Source organism: Juglans microcarpa x Juglans regia, chromosome 4D, assembly GCF_004785595.1.
Source record: "Juglans microcarpa x Juglans regia isolate MS1-56 chromosome 4D, Jm3101_v1.0, whole genome shotgun sequence".
Classification (NCBI taxonomy): domain Eukaryota; kingdom Viridiplantae; phylum Streptophyta; class Magnoliopsida; order Fagales; family Juglandaceae; genus Juglans; species Juglans microcarpa x Juglans regia.
Window position 1 is genome coordinate 2,188,143 of NC_054600.1, and position 25,184 is coordinate 2,213,326.

The following is a 25,184-nucleotide window of genomic DNA, read 5'->3' on the forward strand; positions in this document are numbered from 1 at the left end:
TGCAGGAGAACGCTGAGAAGCGAGGGAATGAGACATGGAGGAATTGAAACCAAGTTTCCAAATCCTACAAAAAAAGTAGCTGAAGTGGCACAATGCCATGTTGGTTTATGAAATTCTTTTTATATGATCCATTGGTATCTCTAATAGCCTTCTCTAGACAATTTATATTCTTGATAAAAAAAAACTTGTTATTACTCTGACAAAAGCAAATTAAAAAGCTACATTGCAAGCATGAAACTGGGTGGGCAGCGGGCCCGCATCCCGCTATCTTGCTCCCGTTCATCCCGCCCCACATCTGACCCCTTAACGGGGGCAAGGAGGGCCCAACTCCGCCCCGCACTTATATATTTTATTATATAAATATATATTTATTCTATACATATTTATAAATATTTATTACTTGTACTATATATAAATATGATAATATGTACTAAGCATAACTTTTACTTAATATTTTGTGTAAGTTGTAGTGTAGTGGGGTGGCACTTTTATAGATTGCTAAGATAATACAAATGTCTCACATTACTTAAGTGTGAGACTTGTATTGTGAAGATAATTTATAAAAGGGCCACCCTACTACACTACAACTTATACAAAATATGTACTAATAAATTTAAAAACTACACAATTTTTAAATTATAGTCACATTTATAAATTTAAATTTACAATTTAAAGTTTAAAAATATATTTTTGATCACTTTTAGATTCAAAAATAGTATTTAAGACTAGTAAACTATAATCCATTATTGAAGTGGGGCACCCCGGCGCATTCGGGGCGGGTCGCCCCTACATGAAAAAGAGAAAAAAATGAAGTTGGGCCAAAAGTGTAAATAAGAAAACACTGCAGGCCAAAATGATTCCCGAAACATCTCTCTCTTTTAACATCTCTATGATATGAGATTTGTCTCCTAAGCATCCTCATTGACTTGGCCAAATGAGGAGGTTGGCTAAAATTTATATAATTGATGTCAAAAACATCCTACATTGAATTGGACAAATGTAAACTAATTTAGATTTTTGCTACAGTGGTTGACCAAATATGGAGAATCACAATTGATTCACTAAACATTAAAATACTAATTTCTCACTCCAAACAAAAATACTATTTGGTTTGTAATTAAGAAATTTAGATAGAATTTTAAATGAGTTTAATCAAATATTTTTTGTTATTAGCATTAAATGAATTTTGAAAATATGATTTTTTTAATATTAATTTAATTACAATATAATTATTATTAACATTTAATTGGTAGAGATACAAAATATGATAAAAATAAATTAAATAAAAAATTTATTAAATTAATAATATTTTATTATTATATTGAGAGTAAATAGATAATTTAATATAGGGTTAAATTTAAATAAAATAGGTAAATATAAAAAAATATGATATTGACTAAATTTTAAAGATAAATTTGATCAAATTAACGAAAATGCTCTAAGAAATTTCAAATACATAATCTCTCTCACGTGCCGAATCCACGGAACACAACTCAATCCTTACCGTACAAATCCCCGGATATAGCCACGTGTACGGTGACATTCTTCTCCAAATACAAACCCCGTCCTCTCCCTCCTTGACGTCCCTTTCAATCACCTCTCTCTCGCTCTAACCAGTCAGCCACTGCCCAAAAACCCAATTGGCTCACTCTCCGCCTCCTCTTTCTTTCCTATATATAAATATATTCAAGTTTCGCGGCAACTTTGCTCTATTATTCTCTCTCTGTCTGTCTCATCCACTTTCTGATATTCTCTCTCTCTCTCTCTCTCAAATCTCTGTCTCAGTGCCTCTCTCTCTCTCTTTATGGTTGAATTTGACTTCGTGACCGGTGAGATTACAGTCTCAGACCTTTCAATTAGGATAAAGTTGATGATTTTTATGTTTTTTCGTTTGGGGTTTCTGATTTTGCGAACTCTTGTTGAAATTTTGATTTTTTTTCGAAGTGTTTTGGCTGTTTGGTAGAAGTAGTTTCGAAAAGCTGTTTCTTTTTTTTTCTTTTTTTTTTTTTTTCGGGTTGGATAGTCTTTCGGCTATTCAGAGAGAAGTTTAATTTGGGTTTTGTTTTTGGTAGTGTATGTATGGGGACGTTCTTGTGAGATTCGGTTCATTGGGTATTGTAGAGGTCAAGTTTGCAAACGTCTATGCACGGCATTGGGTTCTTGATTTTTTGTTTGGAGCATTTCGCAAAGTTAACTTTTTGGGGGGTCTGGGAGGGGGTCAATGGCGACCATTGACTAAAAAGAAAAAAGAAGAAGAAATCCGTTTTTTTTCCTTGAAGTTTTGTCCCTATGGTTTTTAGATTACTACGAAATTTGAATTGCGATTGTCACTTCAAAGTGTTGTGGTTGTTTTCTGGAAGTGATTTTGTAAAGCAGTTCCTTTGAACTGATGTCTTTGGTATATTGCGGTGAATCAGAATATGGGGTTTTATGCGTACGGTTTGGTTCATCTGGGTGAATAGATCTTGAGTATGGGAATTCAGCCACTGTGAACTGTTGCATTAGGTTTCTTATGGAGAATTGGAACTAGGTTTTTGTGCGTGCTGTTTGATTAATTTGGGTAATTGAAGCCTCAATTTGGTTGACGATTCTGAAAGTGATTCTGGAAAGCAGTTTCTTTGAGCTGATGGGTTTACTTTCTCGTAGTGAATCTCTATCTCGCATTCAGTATTGAGAAAGAAATACAATTTTTTATTGCTACATAAACATTTACAAAAATTCAAATTTCTATGGTCTAAATTTGTCTTTTGTTAACCTTTTTTTTATTCAACTGGGGATTCAATCTGAGTTTGATTAAGAAAATACTTATTTGAAACTTGGAAGAAACACCGTATAGCACAAAAGTTTTCTATAGGATTATTAAAAGCTGTAATGTAAAGTTCTTCTACGTGTGCTCCTATTGTTGATTTTACGGGGTTTTTGCATAATAGATCATTTGGGATATTTAAAAGCATGTTGGCATGATGATATATGACTGAAGTATTATTTTGTGGAAGAATTAAATTTTGGTTTAAAAAAGTGCTCTTATTTCCGCGGTTAAATGTTCTGAAAAGTGGCATGTGCTTGTTGTTGATGTGATTTAGTAGTTAAGGATATAATGCACTAATTTTGATATTGTTTGTCTCTGATAGATAACTAAGGGTTTTTAATGGCCCCGGCAAGAAAACCTAAAAGTGTGAATAAGCGATTTTCTACTATAAATGATGTCACTCCAGAGAAAGATGGTAGGAACTTGGGCAAAAGTTCTCTGCGGGTAAGTCTTGTTTAGGTTGGGAGACCATGATCGAAATTTTCTGACACCCTAGTGCTAAAATTTTTCTTTGATCTGTATCTGATTGTCTATCTCTCTTTGTTTTGGTTACATTTCTTAACAATGAAACCTTGTTTTGAAAACTAAGATAGAGATCTATTTTACTGCTTTTTTTTTTTTTTAATGGATAAGCATATATATATATATATATATCTTCTGAGAATCGTAAAAGCTTTGAGGTAACAGAGGGGGTGATTTGGATAAGATAATGGCTGAGGGGTATACATGTGGCCAACCCGTAATTAGTGTATGAGGATATATAAATGAGTTGACTTTGAAGCTTTAAGATGTGAGTTTAATTCCTTCATTTTTGTTGTTGCTCTATCTTTTGCACAGAAGAAGAAATATTCCGATAAATTAGGGCCTCAATGGAGCAAGGAGGAGCTTGGGCATTTTTATGAAGCCTATCGGAAGTATGGGAAAGACTGGAAGAAGGTATGCCTTTGTTTTATACTGTGATTCTATTTGCTCTTTTGGAATTTTCTTAATTTTCCAAGTTGTTTGTGCTTATATCACATAAATTAACTTTACTAACCAAAAATAAAGTACTTTTTGTTTATGTCGTGAAAATTGATGCCTAACTTGGGTAAGCATTAATGGGAAAAAATCTTCTTGCCTTTTACCTCATGAGTGTTTACCATCATAATATCTGTTTTAATGAGTAAATTTATAACGTGCTCCAATTTCTTTCTTTTTTTATTTTTATTTTTATTTTTTTTCATCGTCTTCTCTGCATATACAGGTGGCTGCTGTAGTGCGTAACAGATCCATCGATATGGTAGAGGCTCTCTACACTACAAACCGGGTTGGTGGTCCAGGAATGCCAGATTAATTTCTAACTAGAATTTGTTAACATCCAGATTGGTTCTTTGTCACTCTACTGTCTTTTCCTTTCGTAAGCAGTAAATATGTTTGGTTTCATGCAAGTCACTTTTTTGGATTTAAGCTCTATTTGCAGCTTTCTTGTTCACTCGGTCTCTTATTTCTTGATGTAATTGATATGGATGAATTTTGAAATAATTATCAGGTTCTATGACCCTGTTTTGATGTTTCGTTTGTTGATTTCTTAAAAATGTCACTACTTTGTTGTTGAAAGAATTCTTACAAATTTAAATTCAAAGGAGTGTTGCATTTGCTTTAATCTGTTTAATTTATTCCTTTTGAATTCTGGTTATATAGGTTGGAGCTAGTTTTTAAATTTGGTTAATGATTAGTTTGAATTTTCAACATCAGTTCTCTTAGGTCCTTGACATTATGCTAATACATTTTTAGGAATGTTGGTCATAAATTCAGAAATGACGTTGGTTGTATATACAAGTAATTTGGCCAAAAACAGCAATTTGTGCCTAAGAAGATAAGTGACGTATTAAATTTGGTTATAAATTTGAATATTTGGAAATATTTTTCCAATTGGAAATTAATTCCGTAGGTGGTGTTTTGTCCTGTCTTGATGTTTTTAATGTCTTTCTACTGCCCCCCATCCGTTACTAAATGCCATCCAGTCGAAGAGGTTTCATGATGCAAGTTTGCAACAAAAATATGGACTACATATATGGCCTTCTGCAAGTATTTTAGTTCTAATTGTGGGAATTTACTTTATGAATTCTGATGGTACGTGTCTTTAACTTATTGGCATTATTCACTTTCTTATGCTTTTGGTTTTTAGGCGTACTTATCTTTGCCAGAGGGTACGGCTTCTGTGGTTGGTCTCGTAGCTATGATGACGGATTACTATAATATCCTGGTGAGAATGGATTTAATATATCCTCTGTTCAGATGAGTTTGGCTGCTTTAATATCAATCTGGTCCTGTGATAGGTTGTCAATGATATTGTAAAAATTGAGTTCCATTTGGCTTAATTTTGGTACCGTGGTAGATAAAAGCAAATATTTGTTATTTACAAATTAAAGGTGCTGGGTGGGCATGATAAACACTGATTTGCAGGATTGGGTTGTTGTATTAGATTAAGAATGGAATTAATTAGAAGCTAGTGTGGCATGTTGGCTCCTATACAACTTAAGCACCTTAATTATTTTGAAGAAGATAAATCTATTCTCTCCTGGTAAATGCCCTTGTGTTTTAGTGACGGTAGATTGTGACTGCAATCCTTTTATGAGGTGTTATTTTACGCAAAATAGCAGTGGATGTATATTTTATTCATTGTCTCCTGCGTTTCTGGTTATTGATTACTGAACAATTCCTAGTTTAATTGCAAAATTATTCTTCCTTTTATTGGTTTGTAGCTCCTAAAGCCATCTCCCCAACTGCCACCTTGAGATTAAACACCAGTGATAAGTTTTATGCTAGTGTTTGGCCTGGGAATCACATAGTCATGAGATGAATCATCATGTGTTTTTTGTGCTATGTTAGTGCTTCTTGCAATTTTTCACTTGGTTTGTTTGAATCTTTATTTCATGGAATAAACAACAGGAAGAGAGTGATAGTGAACGGGAGAGCAATGGCGCTTCACCATCTTGGAAACCTCTGAAACACAAGCGACAGAAAGTTCAGCTTAATGACTCAAAAGATATTTTCCAGTCTCGGTCAATTGCATCAAGTGATGGATATTTATCTCTGCTGAACAGGAGAAACTATGATGGTATCATTTAGTTACGTTACTATTGAGTAAATGTGTTGGACTCTTGCCAGTGTTTTATAGCTATGTTCATATGCTCGTCATATATTTTGGCGGTGCTTGTAATTAATTCTTATTTCTCTTATATCAAGAGGAGTTTTGCTATATGGAGAATGGGTTGTTAAAAGAATATTCACAGCACACTCTTTTAAGGAAGAGGCCAACAAAGTGGTTCTTTCTGTTTTGAATTTTATTGTGGAAAAAAGCGGAATATTTATATTGAAAATGGAACTTTATCGGATAGAAGGCAAGAGGATGAAGAGCAGAATGTTAACAGCAAATGCTTTAAAGAACAGATTGAGTATGACTAACCATATCCTGGAATTAGATTGAGAGTGGAAGGATATAAGTGTCATTTCTCCTGCAGGTTTGCAGTATCATTCTGATTAATTAGAATAAAGCTAAAAACCTTTAGGGTTTTCAAACAGCAAGTCTATCATACTTTATTTTGTTTTTTCGTTTGTTGGGTATCTTTGTTGGTTTGCATTAGCATTCCCATTAATTAGAATAAGAGTAATGCTAGATACAGTCCTAGGGTTTGCAAAGTGCGCCCACTCATTTTGAAAAAAAGTGGGGCCACTATTAAAAGAATAATTTTTTTCATATGGGTCCCAAATTTACCCACATTTTTCAAATGGAGTGCATGGGATTTGCATACCCTAGGACTGCAAATATCATTTCTCTTAGAATAAAGCAAAACTCGTTATGTGTCAAGCAGCTAGACTTCTCCTGCATTGATACTTTTTTTTTTGGGTCTTTGCTGGTTGTAATTCTGTCCATTTTGAACTCTACCTTGAAATTTTGTTTTGTACAATTCTCATGACCAGAGAGAGATTTCCTTCCGAAACATTCCGCTGTTGATAAATTCAAATTACATTAGGTACCCAGCCTCGTGCAGTGAGGAAAAGGACACCTCGGTTTCCTGTTTCATTTTCACATAAGAAAGACATTGCAGAAACTTATGCTTCACCGAGTAAAAGAGGCCGGAAGTTAGAGGTTGATACCAATGAGGACAAAGTTGCACGTGTGGCAGCATTGACATTAGCTGAGGCTTCACAGAGAGGAGGCTCTCCCCAGATTTCTCAAACATCATACAGAAGAACAGAGCATATAACATCCTCACCAGCTCAGAGCTGGGAAAGAATGGTATTCACAACTCACTTACCTGTCCTGCAAATACCTTTTGCCTTCCTTCACTTGCATGTGACTTTTTTTGTTAAAATTCTTTGATTTGATTTAGCATGCACAATCTGACATGACTCATGCCAAGCTCCATGATGCTGCCATTGATGAAAACTGGGTGGTAAGTAGTATAAGAAGCAGGGGAGCCGAAAATGGAGATAATGCAAGAGATACTAGCTCCTTGATGGATATGGAAGGTGTAGGGACTGTTGAAGTTCATAAACAGGGGAGGAAGTCTTACAGAAAGGAGAAAGTTGAAGACATTGGAAATAATCAGTATGATGATGGTTGTGAAGCCTGTAGTGGTACTGAAGAAGGAATTAACTTTGGTTCCCTTCAAGGAAAAGTTGACATAGAGGTTTCAAATACAAAATCTGAGCGATTCTCTGTACATGGTCAAAGGAAGAGAAGCAAGAAACTTTTCCTTGAAGGTACTTCGTTACTAGCAATTGCCTTGTTTGTAGGTCATGGCAAGCATTTATTATTGTTCTTTTAATTCTCTGTTATGTGGATGGGGGTCTCCGTAGTATTGTTATATATATGTATATATAAAGTTTTAGAGAAGAAAGTTGAGTTCATCCAATGTCCGCTCACAATCTTCAAAATTTCTATTGTTCCTTTACCTCCAGACAGTAGACAAATGGGAGTTATTCTTTTTCTGGTCTTTCATGCTATGACTATTTGTGCACTTAACTCCCCACTAAAGCTGCCATAATGTCTTTGGAATTTAAATTCTAACTCTTTGCTTCTGTAGTAGAGTGAAATTGATGCTTATATCCGTTTCTAGTTCCTAGATGATGATAGGTGTATTATTCATAAAAAAGAAAAGAAAAGATGATGATAGGTGTATTCTTTGTTTACTTTTTGTGTACTTTGGCTTTGCCTCTTTCCAATCAATAAAACTTTATTCTTACTTTGAAAAAAAAAATTAGAGTGAAGTTGATATCACTTTCCTTTTAAAGAATATGATTTTTCCTTGTTTCTAAAGTTTTTTTTTTTTTTTTTTACCTATCTAAAAAAAAAAAAAAAGTTTTTAGATATATATATATATATATGTGTGTGTGTGTGTGTGTGTGTGTATTCTGGAATGTGGGAATAGGTTATAACTTAGGAATAAAAAATGGAGTTGTGGCTCGACATTATGGGATATATGTGTTCAGTTTCCTGATATTTGGAAAACTCCATATCAATATATCAGGAGCTATGTATGAAAAGTATCCCCACTATGTTTAAAACCGAGGGAGAGGCATTTATCTGTAAGTTTTCAAAAGAAGGTTTGTTTGGACGCCAGAAGAATTTGGGCAAGGTTTCTGGACTCTGAATCAGGAGATCCCAGTTTCGAGCAAATTGGTCTCTGATATTCAATAAGAACCAAAATTAAAATTTTTAGGCATGGTTGAATGCTTGCTCTCAACTCAGTTAGATGTATAGATGTTCTAATGTTGTGGTTTGTTCTTCTTGTAGATGAAACTACTGGCTTCCATGCCCTGCAGACATTGGCTGATTTGTCTCTATCCACAATGGAATCTGGTAAGTGTTTTATGATTATTCTATAGTTTCTTTGGAGTGTGATGCTGTGCATGTGTAAGTGCTCCTGTCTGTCTGTAATTGTTCTTTTAAATATCTTTCTGCAAAATAAATGATTTAATCTCTTGTTTCTTGTTGTTTCCTTGTTGGACCTAGAATCATCAGTTCAGTTGAAGGAAGAAAGAATAATTTTTGATATGGATTATAAGTCCAGTGCACCAGAAGCTACATCTACAAGCCACCATGAAGACAAAAATATACTCTCAAGGGCAAAAGAGAAGGCAGTAAATGCAATCTCTAGGGTTGATGGCACAACCTCCAAGATGTCAAAACTTGTGAGGGACTCATCAGTTGATGTTATTGTTACTTCTGAAGCAAAAGAACAGCTTCAGCCTGTTGACAAAACGTTGAAACGAAAGCGCAAGCCCATGATATCAAAGGTTATTGTATTTACTTAACAAAGTTTTTTCTTTGTTTACTTCTAATGCTCTTTAAAAAAAAAAAAAAATCATTCTGGAGGTTCCCTCTGCCCTGGGGAGGGGGAGGGGGAAGGTTGGGGTTGAAGGATTTTACTTTTCTAGTGTATAATCTCTCTCTGTCTCTGTCTCTGTCTCTCTCGATCAGTAAATAAGAATTTTATTAATGAGAACTAGGCATAGCTTAGGTACACTGGACATACAAGAACAACACCTAGGCTTGATTGGCAAGGATAGAAGGAATTCATGAGCATTCTGGCCATTGAAGTCTAATACAATTGACCAATGGAGTAAAGTAATAAAAAAGAAAGCTCTAAGCTTCCATTGACTGCTTGCGATCTTCAAAGCTTCTATCATTCCTCTCCCTCTAATGATGCCACAATAGGCAAATGGGAACCATCTTCCATATGGCTTTGATATGCGAGTTACAGCACAAGCCTCTTCTAGGAAATATACTACCCTTCTCAGCATTACCCAAGCTATCTCCATTCTAGCAAATAATTCATTCCATAAAGTTGTGGCCACCTCGCAATGAAGAAGTAAATGTGGAAATGATGCAGTCTTCCCACTCTTTTTGCACATGCAACACCAACCCCCTATGATGATGATCTGGTGTCTCCGTATGCTGTCTAAGCTGAGGATTGTCCCCAAAAAAGCTGTCCATATGAAGAAAGTTGCTTTTAGGGGCGTCTTAGTCTTCCAAATACTCTTCCACGGGAATGAGATAGTATTGTTCATGATAATAGACTGACTGATTGAACGAGCGAACAGAAAACTTCCCTTTCCTTGATGGATTCGAAATGAACTTATCTGCCTCTCCCATCCTTTTTTTTTTTTTTTTATAAGTAAATCTGCCTCTCCCATTCTCACTCTAATAGAATAGAAAGGGTTGTAGAATTCCGTGAATGCCTCAACTAATCTTGTGCAGCTCTGAAGAAAGTGACATTCCATTGAGGAACATCACTGGACAGCTCTAGAAGATTAGCAACTGAAGCTTCCTGCGACCTTTGAGACCATGATGTCCCGGATAAACTTCCTTGAGAACTTGATCACCATGCCAGGGGTCATGCTAGAACTTGATTCCAGATCCATTGCCCACCTTGAACTGAGTATATCTAGAGAATATATCCCATCCTCTTCTTATGTGTTTCCAAAGCCCCACCCCATATGATCCGCTCCACTAACTTGTGCACCAACCACCCTAAGCCCCACCAAATTCGGAGTCGATGACAGCCCACCATAGAGCATCCGCTTCTAGATGGTATCTCTACAACCATTTTCTCAGTAGGGCCTTATTAAAGACTAGGAGATTCTGAATTCCCAAACCTCCTTCTAAGATTGGAGTGCATACTGTGCAGTTGACCAGATGAAATTTAAACACAATCCATTCCTCCACATAAGAATCACATTCTAGCTTCTCTATACGGTAAGCCACCTTAGTGGGTAGTGGGAATAGAGACCAAGTAGGTAGGCAAGTCAGAAAGAGTGGTTTTAATCAAAGTTACCCTTTCGTCTTTAGACAAGTACATCCGCTACAAACTAGCCAACCTTCACTCCATTTTTTCAATTATCTCATCCCATATAGCTTTTGGCTTGAAGGAAATACCTAGAGGGAGACCAAGATACTTCATAGGTAAAGACAACTTTGCGCCCGAGGATCGAAGCCAATTTCTCCACATCAAGAACATTGCCCACTGGAACCATCTCTGACTTTGCTAAATTTACTTTCAAACCAGAAACAACTTAGAAGCATAGGAAGAGAGCACTCAAAACTCGGATGTGGTCTTGGTTGGCCACACAATAATTGAGGGTGTCGTATGAAAATAAAAGATGGGATATATCAAGTGTGCCAGTGCTTGTTCCTCCCAAAATCTGAGAAGGAATCCATCCTCTAAGAGGCCTGAAATCATTTTGCTAAGAGCTTCCATGGCAAACACAGAGTAATGAAGATAGCAGGTCACCTTGCCTCAATTTGGGAAATTTTGGAAAAAGCAAGCTGGTGCACCGTTCACTAAGATAGAGAAGCAGACTGAAGAGATGCAACGCTTGACCCAATAGCACCATTTTTCCCTAAAGTAACACCTTGTAAGCATGTAAAGCAAGAAGTTCCAGTTGATTTGATCATAAGCCTTTGACATGTTCAGTTTGCACAGAAGTCCAGGGATTCCTTGTTTAATTCTGCTATCCAAACATTTATTCGCAATAAGAACCGAGTCAAGAATTTGTCTCCTTTTTACGAAAGCATTTTTAGGCTTTGATATGATTTCTCCATCACCTTGCTCAATGTGTTTGCCAAGGGCTTTAAGAGAATTTTGTACATCACGCTCACAAGGCTAATGGGGCGATAGTCTTTTACCTCTATCATGCCCCCTTTTTTGGGATGAGAGCATTAAAAGTGGCATTGATGCTTTTTTCAAATCTACCCGTTTCATGGAACTCGTGAAAGACCCCCATAACGTCATCTTTGAGCACTTCCCAGCAAGATGGAAAAAAAGCCATTGTGAAACCATCGGGCCTAGGAGCTTTGCCAAAAGCTATGCCTTTTACCACCTCCCTGAAAGACTTCTCTAACCATACTACATCCCGATGATCTAATGAATAAAATGCAAGTCCATCGAGCTCTAGCTTCCAAGTTAATAATATGTTCAAAGATCGTCGGAGAATTTGAGGTAGGCACTCCATTCACCACCATCATCTCAATGACATTGTTCATCCTCTGTGAATTAGCCACACGATCAAAGAACTTGGTGCACTTATCCCCCTCCCTCAACCATAGAGCCGATTTTTGTCTCCAAGAAATTACTTCCATTAAGGAAGTCCTTTCCAAGTCTACTGTGACTTGTGATTTGCGTGCTCTCCACTTTTTAGAGGGCCCTTACCTCCTCCAAAACATCTAAACCATGAAGTTCCTCTAGAAGGGAATTATTGTGACATTCCACATTGCCAAACACACTCATTTCACGACTTCAAATCGTTCTTCAGTGATTTGAGTTTTTGTGCCAAGCTATAACTTGGGGTACCGTGGAATTGGTAGGAAGACCACCACTGTCTAATTTTATCCACAAAGCCTTCAGATTTCGGCCACATTTTCAAATTTTAAATAGCTTCCCCTTCCATTGATGCCCCCGTAATCAATTATAATAGGGAAATGATCTTTAGCACAACTTGCCACTTGGGAAGTCATTTTTGGATTAACTTGGGATAATGTGCTTCCCAATCTAGGGACACTAGGAATATATCAATTCTTGACCAAGAAGGCCGCTTCCGATTGCTAGACCAAGTGAATGTGCCACCAAGAAGTGGAAGAGTAGATTGTGCTACGAGATGGAGTTAGAGAAGTCCACCATAGTTGAATTGAGATATTTTTGCCATAATCTTTCACTTGGAAACTAAGTGACATTAAAATCTCCACTAATACATCATGGTATGTCCCATACGTTACAGAGGCATGCCAATTCATCCCACAACAGTCTTCTCAAGGTATTTTAGTTGGGGCCACAAACGCTCGCAAAGGCCCACAAGTATCCATCTGCCACATTCTTAAATGGATAGCCATCGTGAATTCCCCCACACATTCATCCATTTTTTCCACCATTCTTTTATACCACAACCAATACCCTCCTTGATGACACATTCGACGGCAATTAAGACCAACCCACATGTTGACAACTCCACAAGCTTCTTATTGTGCTAAAAGGAATATATTCCCGCTTGATCTCTATCAAGGTCGCCATTGCTTTCTATCTTGAATCCAAGGTCGCTATTGCATTCTTCCGATACTCCACTCTTTCTATGGACACCATGATGTTATTGCTTCTTGTTGGCTCCACCACCAGTGCATTGTCGTCCACTAGTCCAGCCACCTTGTCGCTATCTCCTCTCGATGAGGTTTTGTGCAAGCCGTTACTGATGATTCAATGTTGGCGCTGCCAATATTGCAGTTCCAGAGTATGAACCCGTGGCAAAGGAAGACCCGAATCCCCCACCAACTTTGGGTCATTGGGCTAGGCTTGTCTTTGACTTTCCTTTTTGGGCCTAGGAGAGGCGCAACCCACTTTTGTTTCTCATTTTGCTCCTCCATTGTCCCACAAATACCCAGGCATAGAGCTTTCGTCTGGCCAGCTTGCTCTACATTTGGGCCCAAGCCCATGTCTATGGTTTGTAATAAACTGTTGACCACCCCCTTCACTTTCAGCAGCTCTGTTCTAATACTATCGAGGGTCACCTGCTAGTTGCTTTTCTCTTGAACAGTAGGGCAGGCCTTCGGCGTCCCTCCACAATGGTCATCTCCTTGTCCTTCGAAGTCATCTTCTCTGTGCATCCCCGATACACCTCCTTGTCTCTGTTTTTGGGTTTTCAGAACAGGGCATGGTGTCAAGACTGCCTCCGCTTATGACTTGGCACCACCTTTTGCATGAGAACCCATCGTTGGCTTTGTCAGTGTGAGGGCAAGAGCCCTTTTCAAGTCCACGCTGCAACAAGCCTCATGAGCTCCTTTACCAATCTCAGACAGCCCTTTCCCTCCACTTCTGCTGGGACAATGATAATACCTCTTCTCCCCTCACCACTGTATTCCACCAAGATCAGATATCTACCATAATCATTTGAACCACTCTGGGCTATGTAAGCTTTACTGCCAACACTAGAGGTTGTAACAAACTCCTGCCTTGCATCCAGCTGAGAACAGTCCTTCAAAGTCTGTAGAACCACGTTACTATGTAGACATTCAAAACCATCTATTTCCTTACCTTCCTGCTTCGTTCTAAAATGCGAATTGACCTGCCATAATCTCGATCACTTCTGTTTCTACAAGGACCTGTTTTGAGTAACCCATCTTAAGAAAAACCACAAACTTGCTACTACCAGACTGGAAAAAGACTCGCAATGATGACGACAATCAGCGGGAATGATCATCAGGAAAAATGGAAACTCATACGGCGAGAACTGTTTAACCCTCCATTTAAAGCAGAATTCTCTCTCACTCACTCTCTCTCTATATATATACCTGTATCTCTCTCTCTCTAAGACATCCCAGCATGTACACATTAACTCTCTCTCTCTCTATATATATACTTGTATCTATCTCTCTCTAACACACCCCTGCATGTACACATTAACTCTCTCTCTCTCTCTCTATATATATATATACTTGTATCTATCTCTCTCTAACACATCCCTGCATGTACACATTAACTCTCTCTCTCTCTCTCTCTCTATATATATATATACTTGTATCTGTCTCTCTGTAACACACCCCTGCATGTACACATTAACTAAACATTTGAATCTATGTCTCTATGCTGAACATGTGAATCTCTATTTCTCTATTAATTGATTTAGTGACAAGCGAACTCTTGTCAAAGTTGCAGATATTAAATGACAAAGTTCTTGTTGATTATCTTTTAAGTGCCCTTGAAGACACGGGCACATGAGCAAGTGTTTTTTTTTTTTTTTTTTTATTACTACAAAAATGTGTATTATCTCTGAAGTTGATATTTAATCGTGAAGTTACTAACAACTCAATTGAATTGAGCTGGTCCCAAACAGTGTGTTGTCAGCTGGCCATGAGCTGATAATTTTGCAAAGAAATTTAATATCTATCAGGTGAAAATGAGAGTTGTGTAAAGGTTGCTTACCTCTATCCCACAGCAGATTTCAATTTAATTAAGATTGTCCAGAGGTGGTATTCCTTACTAACTGTAGACTTGACCATCTAAAATAATTATGGTTGGTTTTCAAGCTAAGTTCACAAGACAAGATGACACAGTTGGTAAGCATGCTGAACATGGCGAGTTGAAGCCACTTTAGCAACAAAATAAACCAAACTTGTGGAATGTGATTGTTTTTTCATGGCATCATCAGTTTAAATGCTTGTATTCTATGTTTATTAGAGCCACAGCACTTTAAGTCGACAATGGCTTTGTTTACATAGAAAGTAAAAAGTATCAAGTTATCCCAATTCATTTGACAGTATAAGTGAGAGGTGGTTGTTAGATTTTTCATATTAGAAGCAATACTTTTTATTGATAATGGTCACTGAATTAAATGGTGTTTCTTCCTTCACAAGGGATGGAGGTTAAGGTCCCAGGTTCTATCCCATGTAAGGGCACACATTATTACCTATCTGGTTATCCCAAAGTATACTTGTTTTCAGTTAATCCTCAAACACTAAAACATAGATGCACAAAAACAGAAATGAGACAAACATCTACATGTATATATGTAATATGTCTTGCTTTTGTAATCAAGAAGTCTGGTTGTATACTGGATGTTGAGTGAGGTCTACTGGGGTATATGATTGCTAACTCTCTTTTTTCTTTCTTATTGTTCTTGTTAATTGAAATTATAGTGTTTTTTCCCCATTTTATATGCATGTTTGTAGGTCTTAGCTGAAGAAGAGAATAAATCAGCGGTCAAAGCTAAACGCTCTGGTCAGAGTTTTACCTCCTCAAAACAATGGAAATTGTCAGAAGCTTCCTTGGATATTATTGATCATCGAAGAGTGGAGGCTGATTTAGCTGTATCAGCTGAACAAATTCCTGTGGCGAACCATGTTAGTTTATCAACTAAACGACAAAGGAGGCGTAAAATGAGTCTACCGAGATCATCAACCGCTAAAGAGACGAAGTCTTATGAAATTTTTTTGAAAAATAGACTTAAATACTCCACCTCATCACATGACAAAGCCCTCCTAAAAGTAAACTTTCCCTTCCTCTTAATATTTAAATCTTTGTTGAAGCTTAGATCTACATTTGTTTTTTTGCCATTTAAATTTCAGGAAAAGCTTTCATGTTACCTTTCATCTCGTATGGTCCGTAGATGGTGCACTTTTGAATGGTTTTATAGCGCAATTGAATACCCTTGGTTTGCAAAAAGGGAGTTTGTGGAGTACTTAAATCATGTTGGACTGGGGCACATCCCAAGGCTCACTCGTGTTGAATGGGGCGTCATAAGGAGGTATTTTTTAACTGCATGTACATTTCATCAGAGCTGGCTTATGGCATGGAATTATTGAAAACACTGTTGACATGTATTGTGTTTGGTTATTAATGCAGTTCTCTTGGCAAACCTCGGAGGTTCTCTGAACATTTTCTTCATGAAGAAAGGGAGAAACTTAGGCAATATCGGGAATCTGTGAGAAAACATTATAATGAACTTCGTGCTGGTATTAGGGAAGGACTTCCAACAGATTTAGCCAGACCTCTATCAGTTGGACAACGAGTAATTGCACTTCATCCCAAAACCAGAGAACTTTACGACGGAAGTGTGCTCACAGTTGATCATGACAAATGCAGAGTTCAGTTTGACAGTCCTGAGATAGGAGTTGAATTTGTCATGGTAGGGTTTTCTTTTACACAAGTTCATTCCAGTTCTTTCCTGGTTGGTCCATATTGTCAGTTTGTGGGGTGTCTTTGATGCTGTTATTTCTATATGTCATTACATGCATGCGCACTGCATGCATGTAGGGGTGAGCACCAACAATCTGAACTCCAACTCTGACTCCGACTTGGATTTGGGCTTTTAGCTTTGGGCTTCTTTTTTCAGCTTCACATTTAGCCATTTAAAAAAGAATATTTTGTGGGCTTTCAAATATCAATTTTTTCGAAAAAACTAAAAAATAAACCTAAATTATTCACTGCTAATTTACTTCTATACTAAAATCTAACTTATTTTTATACTAAATTTATGCTATAGTGTCTAATTACATGTTATCATACTATAGTATTACATATTATTTTTAGTGTCTAATTACATGTTATTATACTATAGTATTACATGTTATTATATTATATTTAGTGTTTAAATTATTTATAACTTATTTCTATACTAGACTTATTTCTAGTGTCTAATTACATGTTATAATACTTCAGTAAATTTTTATTGTGTTATTAATTTATTATACTAGACTTATTAGTTATTTCTATACTAGTGTCTAATTTATTTCTATACAAGACTTATACTATAGTGTCTAATTACATGTTATTATACTAATGTCTAACTTATTTCTAACTTAATTATATACTAGACTTTCTAGTGTCTAATTACATGTTATTATACTTTAGTAAATTAGTATATGTGTTGTCAACTTATTATACTAGACTTATTTAAATACTAGTGTCTAACTTATTGCTATACTTGATTATATATGGTAGTAATACTATAATGTTTACATATACTAAACTATCATTAGTCTATTATAGTAGAAGTATATTATTTTATAATAATTAGCTCATACTAGTATATTATTGAATTTAATTATATAAGTTCTAGTTATATGACTATTAGTATATATGATAAATATATAGATAAATACATATTTTTATAACATATGTACAATATTGGAGTCGGTTTTAGAGTCGGAGTCAGAGGGCAAAGTCGAAGTCAGAGGATAAAGTTGGAGTCGGATCAGATCGGAGTCGGTCCAATGACACCTCCGACTCCGACTGAAAAATTAAAAAGAAATCCGACTCTGACTCCGTTTTGTTGGAGTCGGATTATTGGATTTTTGCTACACCCTACATGCATGAATATGTGCGTTTGTGTATGAGAGAGAAACATAGAGATTGAAAGTATTTGTTTTTTACTAGTAATAACAATTTTATTAAAAGGGCAAATGGTGCACCAAGTACAAAGAGCTGTGTGGAAGAAAGTTATCTAGTTAAAAAGGAGAAAAAGATTAAAAAAAAAAAAAGTTGTGGAGGTTAAGCCCATTAAAGTCTATAGAAGCTGTACAAAGGAGGAGAGTGTTGAAAAGGTCTTGAGCACCTCCATTACCTGTTCCCAATCTTTATCATTCATTTCCCTCCATACACCATATGAGGCATTTAGGAACCATTTTCCACTATTGAAATTTGTGTGTTGCCACCTAATCCTCTGCAAGAGGAAAAAGGCCCACTATGCTTTTGGGCATGACCCAAGCCAGACCCAACGCCATTTAAGAAATCCATGGTAAGAATCTTTCCTAGAGAGGTTGTTATTGACTGGTGTTGCATGTGTAGAAAAAGTTGTGAATCAGGATTACAATTCATTTCCCTAGAGCATTTGGAGGACTAAAACTCCTTTAAAGGCAGCTTTCTTTGTATGGACAACTTCCATGGGGAAGATCCTAATCACGAACAATCTACAGAAATGCCGGATCATTGTTATTCAGCATGTTGTATGTCTAGAAAACTAGAGCATTTGGAAAACTAAAACGCCTTTAAAGGCAGCTTTCTTTGTATGGAAAACTTCCATAGGGAAGATCCTAATCACGAACACCTACAGAAATGCTGGATCATTGTTATTTAACGTGTTGCATGTCAAGAAAAAGAGCAATTTGATGGATCATTTGCTACTTCATTGTGAGGTTGCTAGGGCCCTATGGGTTGAGTGTTTTTGGAAGAGTTGGGTTAGCATGGGTTGTGCCTGTGAACGTGGTTGAGCTTCTTACCAACTAGAGAAAGTCTTCACAGTATTCCACAAATTGCAGCAGTCTTGAAGATGTTCCCCATATGCCTTTTGGGGTGCATTTGGAAGGAATAAAATGATTGCAGTTTTAAAGATAGGGAACATTCGTTGGAGGAGCTTTTTTTTTTTTTTTTTTTTTTTTTTTTTATCAGTAAAGATGAACTTTATTAACGAGAAAAGTAGGTATAGCCCAAGTACATGGGACATATACAAGAGCAACACCTATGCATGATTGTCACTGCTGGAGGAGCTTAGATATCGCTTTTTCAATACGTTATTTATATGGGCATTAGCTATCGATTTTAATCGGCTTGACTTTCATGATTTTTATGTATACATTTCTTCTTCCTAGCTAGGTGTTTCCTCTTGTATATGTCCTTTTGGGCAATGTCTACTCGTCTTTTAATATTAATAAGATTTTTACGTATGAAAAAAGCATTCTCCCGTCCTTCGAAAAAGCATAATAGGGGTTTGAATTCTAAGTGATTGGAAAGGTTGTAAGTTGGTTGTCTTTTATTGTTTAAGCCTTCAAAACTTATACTGAGGGTGGTAATTGGTATTTTGAGGGGATTATGGGAAGCAGAGTTTTTAACTTTTTGTTTATGTACATTTTCTTTTTTATATTTATGTTTTGAATGAAGAACACATGGTCCATGGACTATCACTATGTTGGTCAGAACATTGTGATTTTGTTTTATCAAAGTTATATTTTTCTGTTCATTTTTTATATTTGGTGGGTTTCATATATGTCCATGTGATGGTTTGCTCTTTATTTCAATCTTCTTTTCATAGCAAAGAAATTGCAGTCCCTAGTTGTTGTTAGGTGTATTCTTTGTATACTTCCTGTGTAATTGGACTATGCCATCTTTTTATTAATAAAACTTTAATTTTACCTATCTAAAAAAAGGTAATTGCAGTCATCAGTGAACTGTTTATCTGGTATAGGATGATTCACATTCTATCCTTCTCTAATGACATGAAAACATTCATTACAGGATATTGATTGCATGCCTTTAAATCCATTGGATAATATGCCAGAAGCTCTTAAGAGGCAAAATTTTGCTACTGGAAAGTTCTCTCTTTTATCAAAGGAGCCACAAATTAATGGACATCTGAGTTTTGAAGGATCTATGATGATTGCTTCAAGTGGTCATATGGAGAGGGTTTCAAGCCCCGTGAATTCTATGCTAAAGCAGGGAAAGGTCAGATTGTTTACCAAACGCAAGTATTTATTCACTTTTATTTTGATTTTTGCACGTCAATTTTTAGATTATTTTTGTCGCTTGGATTTTAGAATATTGTGGTGAGGGTTCAACTGCCAAGTTTGGTGACTAAAGTATATGCCTCTTGACTTCAGAGACTAACGGATATATGAAAATTGTAGATTGAAATTGAAATCTAAAGTAGGTAGCAGGCAACAAGTTCTTTTTTCCCCTGCTTCTGCAGTGATACATTGCACACGGCATGCCCAAACTACCTTTTACCCCTGCATAGTACAAGGTTGCTTGAAATCCTGACCTATTACTGTAAAGTCAGTGGGGATGCTCCCAAGATACCCTTAAACAGACTTAATTGTTTATCAGGGTCTTGTACAACACTATTTCTGCAACCCAGTTTTCATTTACATTGATCAAATTAGCGTAGTTTCTTCTTTTATTCTCTGTTATACTTGTAACAAGGTTAGTCAGGACAACTAAATTGACGAACTGTTCTGGGTTGGTCCCTTTTCTTGCACAGCTTAAAAGGTATCTTAATTGGTTGCACTACAACTTTGGTTCCAATGTCCTTTTCTTTTTGCAAAATAACAGCATTACAGGTAAAACTAAATATTATCTTTACTGAAGTTAATATCTAGTTTTGAATGCTTTTGTCTGTGATTGGGCTATGCCTATTCTTCCTGTGATCCCTCATCAAAGCATTATTTTAAGCTCAGGCTATGCCTATTCTTCTAAAATAACAGCATTATATTAGTTTATTATTTTGAACTTGGGCTATGCCTATTCTTCTGTTAGTATGAATAAAATCTTTTACTTATCGAAAAATTTCATTGCTTGCGTATGCAGTGCCATAGATTAAATGCTATAGTTTGAGCTTAAATTTTTATAGATCTAATTGGCTCTAATATTTTCACAGGTGGCTGCAAACCGTGCTGTTTCTCAAGCTAAGGCAGCAGCTATTGACGTCATTCAAGTTTCCAATAGTCAACCTTGTATGCTGGCCCAGAATCAAGCTAGGGAAGCTGATATAATAGCTCTTTCAGAAATGAATCGTGCTCTAGATAGAAAGGTTATACAATTTAGTACGTGTGATTGATCATGGATGTGTAGTTCATCTAAGAAGTTAATGCTATTTGAAAGTTGAATTATTCTAATTCTCACTTATACCATACATTTGTTTCCTTCTAACGACTGTTATTTGATGAACCTATCTTTGAGATTTTCTATTTTCTTAGCCATATCAACCTGACATCTTTTGACATCTGTGAGATTGTGTTCATCTTTGTTTCTGGCGAATATGCCTAACAAACTTATAAATTTACAGAGTACTATCCTTTATTTCCTAAAAAAGTGGACTTTGTAGCCTTATATATGTTGTTCATCCACTCAAACATCAGGGCCAGCCATGCTATTATTTATAATAGCATTTGTCTTGCACTATATATAGATGTTTTTAGGAATCTGACCTGTTGTATATGATACTCATACTGTGAGGCTTTTCTGTTACTTTTGTGTAGGAAGCATTATTGATGGAGCTTAGAAGCACAAACAATGATGTAGTGGAGAAACAAAACAATGGAGACTGCTCTCTAAAGGATTCTGAACCATTCAAGAAGCATTATGCCATGGTACTTGTACAGCTGAAGGAAGCCAGTGGCCAGGCATGTGGCTTCCATGAATTTCACTAGGTTTTGGATCTTTATTTCAAGTGTACTATTCTCTGCGTTGGCATTGAAGCAAATTTGATTATTGTTCTCACGTGCAGGTTTCTTCTGCTTTGCTTGATCTAAGGCAGCGCAATACTTATCCAGGAAATACCCTACCTCCTTGGATGAAGCTTCCAACCAATTCCAATGTCCATTGTGGTCTTACAAGTTCTGATAACTCTTCTATATCTCAAGAATCAGCATCTAGCATAGTTGAAATTGTCAAAGGCTCAAGATTGAAAGCACATACAATGGTAGATGCGGCTATTCAGGTATGAAGAGCTTCAGTACTCTCTCTCTCTCTCTCTCTGTGATTGTGTACTAGTGTGTTTGTGCACTCATTGGTGTGCTTGTGCACGCATGTCGCTGTGTGGGTAAGTGGGTGGGTGGGAGAGATGAACTCATGTTATCGGGAATGGCAAAACAGACTGATTGCTTACAGAAGCTTCGGCAGAATTTACAATCTGAAAGAACTATGCGTTATCTTTTTCCTTCACTCGGTCTTTTATTTCGTGTGACTAAGCGCCTAAGATTGATGTCCTTTTATTGGAGGACCCCATATTGCTATTCGGTAACATTTATGCTCCACATTTGGTTGTTGTTGCCAAATATGATATATGATGTTGGCTTGCAGCATATATTGCCATGTCTATTTGTGGGTCACAAGTCCTGGTTTATGGCCTGGATCAACTGGTTCTAAGCATCTTGACTTCATTTGTTTGTTTACCTTACAGTCTAAGCATTTATGTTTTATTTTGAAGAGAAAGCGGTTTGCCTGATGATGCTTTATCATGTAATATTCATCTCAGGCATTCACATTGAGGAAGGAAGGGGAAGATGCTTTTGTGAGGATCGGACAAGCTTTAGATTCTATTGATAATCAACAATTAACATCCGACTCTAGGGTACCAGTGATCAGGTGTCAACAGCAGGACAATGGCAGTCTAGGTAACCACAGTCAGATGGCTTTCTACACGTCAGAGTCCCTTGTTACTAGTGATGCATCTTTTAAAAGGCTGGGTAATGATTCTGATGAAATTGAGGCACAAATCCCATCGGAGCTTATCACTTCCTGTGTTGCTGCACTGCTCATGATACAGGTAATTTGGAGATGATATTTTAACTTAATCTATTCAAGAGGCGACTTCTCTTCCTCTCACCCTGTGCCACGCATGTATTGGCGTGTGTGAATTCCGATAAAACAACATAGAGACTTTCTTTTTATAGGCTTTGATTTGCCTCCACCTCTGTCACGGAGGACAGTTCCGATGCCTGGCTAATGTTGTCACATGGTAAGTACTCAGACATAGGCCAATGCCAGGCTACTGTTATTGTACTCAAGTACTGAACGTCTCATACGTCAAAGAAACTCAACGAGCCCATTGGAACAGCTCTACCGAACGAAGTCTTGTATCTCCACCTTGTGAATTATGTTGTCTTGTATTGTTTTATTACTAGGGCACACGTTTTGAATAGTTTTTACTGCAGCTGTGAACAGCTGGTAATGGTCTAACACCTTTAGTCAAAACATATCAACTCTTATCGTCATATTGCTTGATCTTTGATGCATTTGGCCAATGCATCTACCGCTTCCTATTGTCATATTGGTTCTATTTTTCAGTCAATTAGTTTTGAACCTATCCTTTCTTGAACATTATGATTTATGTGCAATAGTTGAACATCTGTCAAACGCATCTACAGCTTTATTTCTGTTTCAACTAGTGTACTTTTTCTCAAAATTGCAATCATTCCATTTCCCTTATCTTGAATTTGATGGATAACAGATGATGTCACATACTCCTGATCTTGATCTTTAATGCAAGTGGCTGAAATCTTTAGACTATTTCCCTTGTGGATTGTAAACATTACTATTTTTTGCTTTTATTATTTTGATCTTTACTATGTTGCATTCAACAGCCATTTAATTTTTAATAATTCATTTCGTACTGTGATATCGTGAGGAATCTCTTGGTCGTGATCAGTTTATCTTGGTACTACAGTCAATAAAATTGAATTATCTTAAAGCTACAATATGCACTTTTTGGTAGACTAGTGCTGATGTACATTTTTACACCGTATGATGTACTTTTAAGTAAAAGAATTGTAATCAGCCAAGATATATATATATATATATATATATATATATATATATATGGGGCTTTGAAAAGCTTGTATAAATGTAGCTATGATCATGACTAGTTACTGTGATTTTTTTCTTTACTCACAGGTTTACGTTCTCTCTTTATTCTCATAAAAGCTTGTTATACTGAGTGTAATTTCTCGTAACATACAGACATGTACTGAAAGACAGTATCCTCCAGCTGATGTGGCTCAGATATTGGATTCTGCTCTCACAAGTTTGCACCCATGTTGTCCTCAGAACCTTCCCATTTATAGAGAGATTCAAATGTGCGTGGGACGAATCAAGACCCAAATATTGGCTCTTATACCAACTTGAATATTGCTATGCTGTCCCTAATTTGATCTCTGTTCAATTGACCTTGTAAATATTATGCTAGAATTTTGATTTCATCCTCAGTTTTGCCTTTTTCTTTTTGGAGTTTCCTTTTGTGATCAAGCTAATTGGGATTAGCACTTCCACTAGTGACAGTTATTTTGTAATTCAGCTTAATCTAATTTCTTTTTCTTTGTGCCAAAGCTAATGCATATGTTGAAAGGAAAATCATCCAAATATGAAGCTCTGATTACATGGCAACATGTAAGCCTTATTGAGCGTCATGATCATCGTCTTACCTCGGTATTGTATTACCATCACCATCTTATGTTTGCTGTGCATCGGGCAATGGTAGGGGGCGAAACCGAGGGCTGGAGCCCACCTGCCTACGGATAACCTAATCAGACATAAACCTCTATTTCTCTCTGATAATGCATATCTTAAAACATATGTAGCTGTTTTCAGCGTAGAAAAATTCTATTAAGCAGTCTTACACTATATATATGTTTTTATTTTTTATTTTTATTTTTTTTCCTCAATAGCTGTGGTGTGGGACCGCTGAGTAGAACCCTTCTAGCGTAATTGATAGTTGGATGTTCTAAGACCAAAAAATAATAATTGTAATCGTGAATGTGGAAGCGTTGTGCAATCACTTTGAAAAAAATGAATAAATATAAGATCCACATGAAAAGTAAGTAAATTTTTTAATAATAGATTTCATTCTTTCTTAAAGCGACTGCATTACTCTATTAAAATTAATTTTTTAATACAATCGTGAAGTGCGCACGATGGTTGCACACTTCATAATTGTATATAGCATTACTCTTCTAGACCGGTACTTTCAGTAGCATGGCACTACTCGAACCCCAAGATGGAAATCAGGATCAATGCCCAAATTAATATTGTACCAATTGAGGGATGAAGGCATAAATTATGTATAATTTTAAATCTAGTTGTAGAAATCAGAAATACTAGTAGCATTATCTGCGGCAAAAAGTCCTAAATTTTTTATGGGAAAAGAAGAAAAGAAAAAGCCAGCCTTGATTTTGAATGAAACCAGAAAGTTCCTTTGGAAAGTAGAAATTGATGTCTTTTGACAATTGAAAGTGAATGATCACAGACGTGTGATGTTATAACTAAGAGAATAATATAATTAGGCTGATAAAATAGTAAAAGATTAAGGTGATCAGGGAATGAGCGGCTCTGTGAGAGATTATCTCTAGATCATG

At 36.4% G+C, this 25,184-nt stretch overlaps 1 protein-coding gene across 3 annotated transcripts; it reads left to right on the forward strand.

The window, feature by feature from the left end:
* Window positions 1-1,584: 1,584 nt before the first annotated feature.
* On the forward strand, window positions 1,585-24,158 carry LOC121261672 (protein ALWAYS EARLY 2). Of its 3 annotated transcripts, none has more exons than XM_041164145.1 (19): window positions 1,585-1,829; window positions 3,132-3,253; window positions 3,647-3,745; window positions 4,053-4,115; window positions 4,977-5,054; window positions 5,741-5,909; window positions 6,826-7,091; window positions 7,186-7,558; window positions 8,592-8,657; window positions 8,811-9,094; window positions 15,513-15,827; window positions 15,909-16,087; window positions 16,186-16,468; window positions 19,573-19,779; window positions 20,711-20,863; window positions 21,312-21,455; window positions 21,560-21,772; window positions 22,310-22,600; window positions 23,794-24,158. In XM_041164145.1, the coding sequence occupies exons 2-19, from the start codon at window positions 3,149-3,151 to the stop codon at window positions 23,956-23,958; spliced, it is 3,453 nt and encodes a 1,150-aa protein (XP_041020079.1). In that variant the 5' UTR covers window positions 1,585-1,829; window positions 3,132-3,148; the 3' UTR covers window positions 23,959-24,158. The 3 variants fall into 3 exon arrangements, with proteins under 3 accessions (XP_041020079.1, XP_041020081.1, XP_041020080.1); XM_041164147.1 differs by having other exon boundaries at window positions 21,312-21,422; XM_041164146.1 differs by having other exon boundaries at window positions 3,650-3,745.
* The last annotated feature ends 1,026 nt before the right edge of the window (window positions 24,159-25,184 follow it).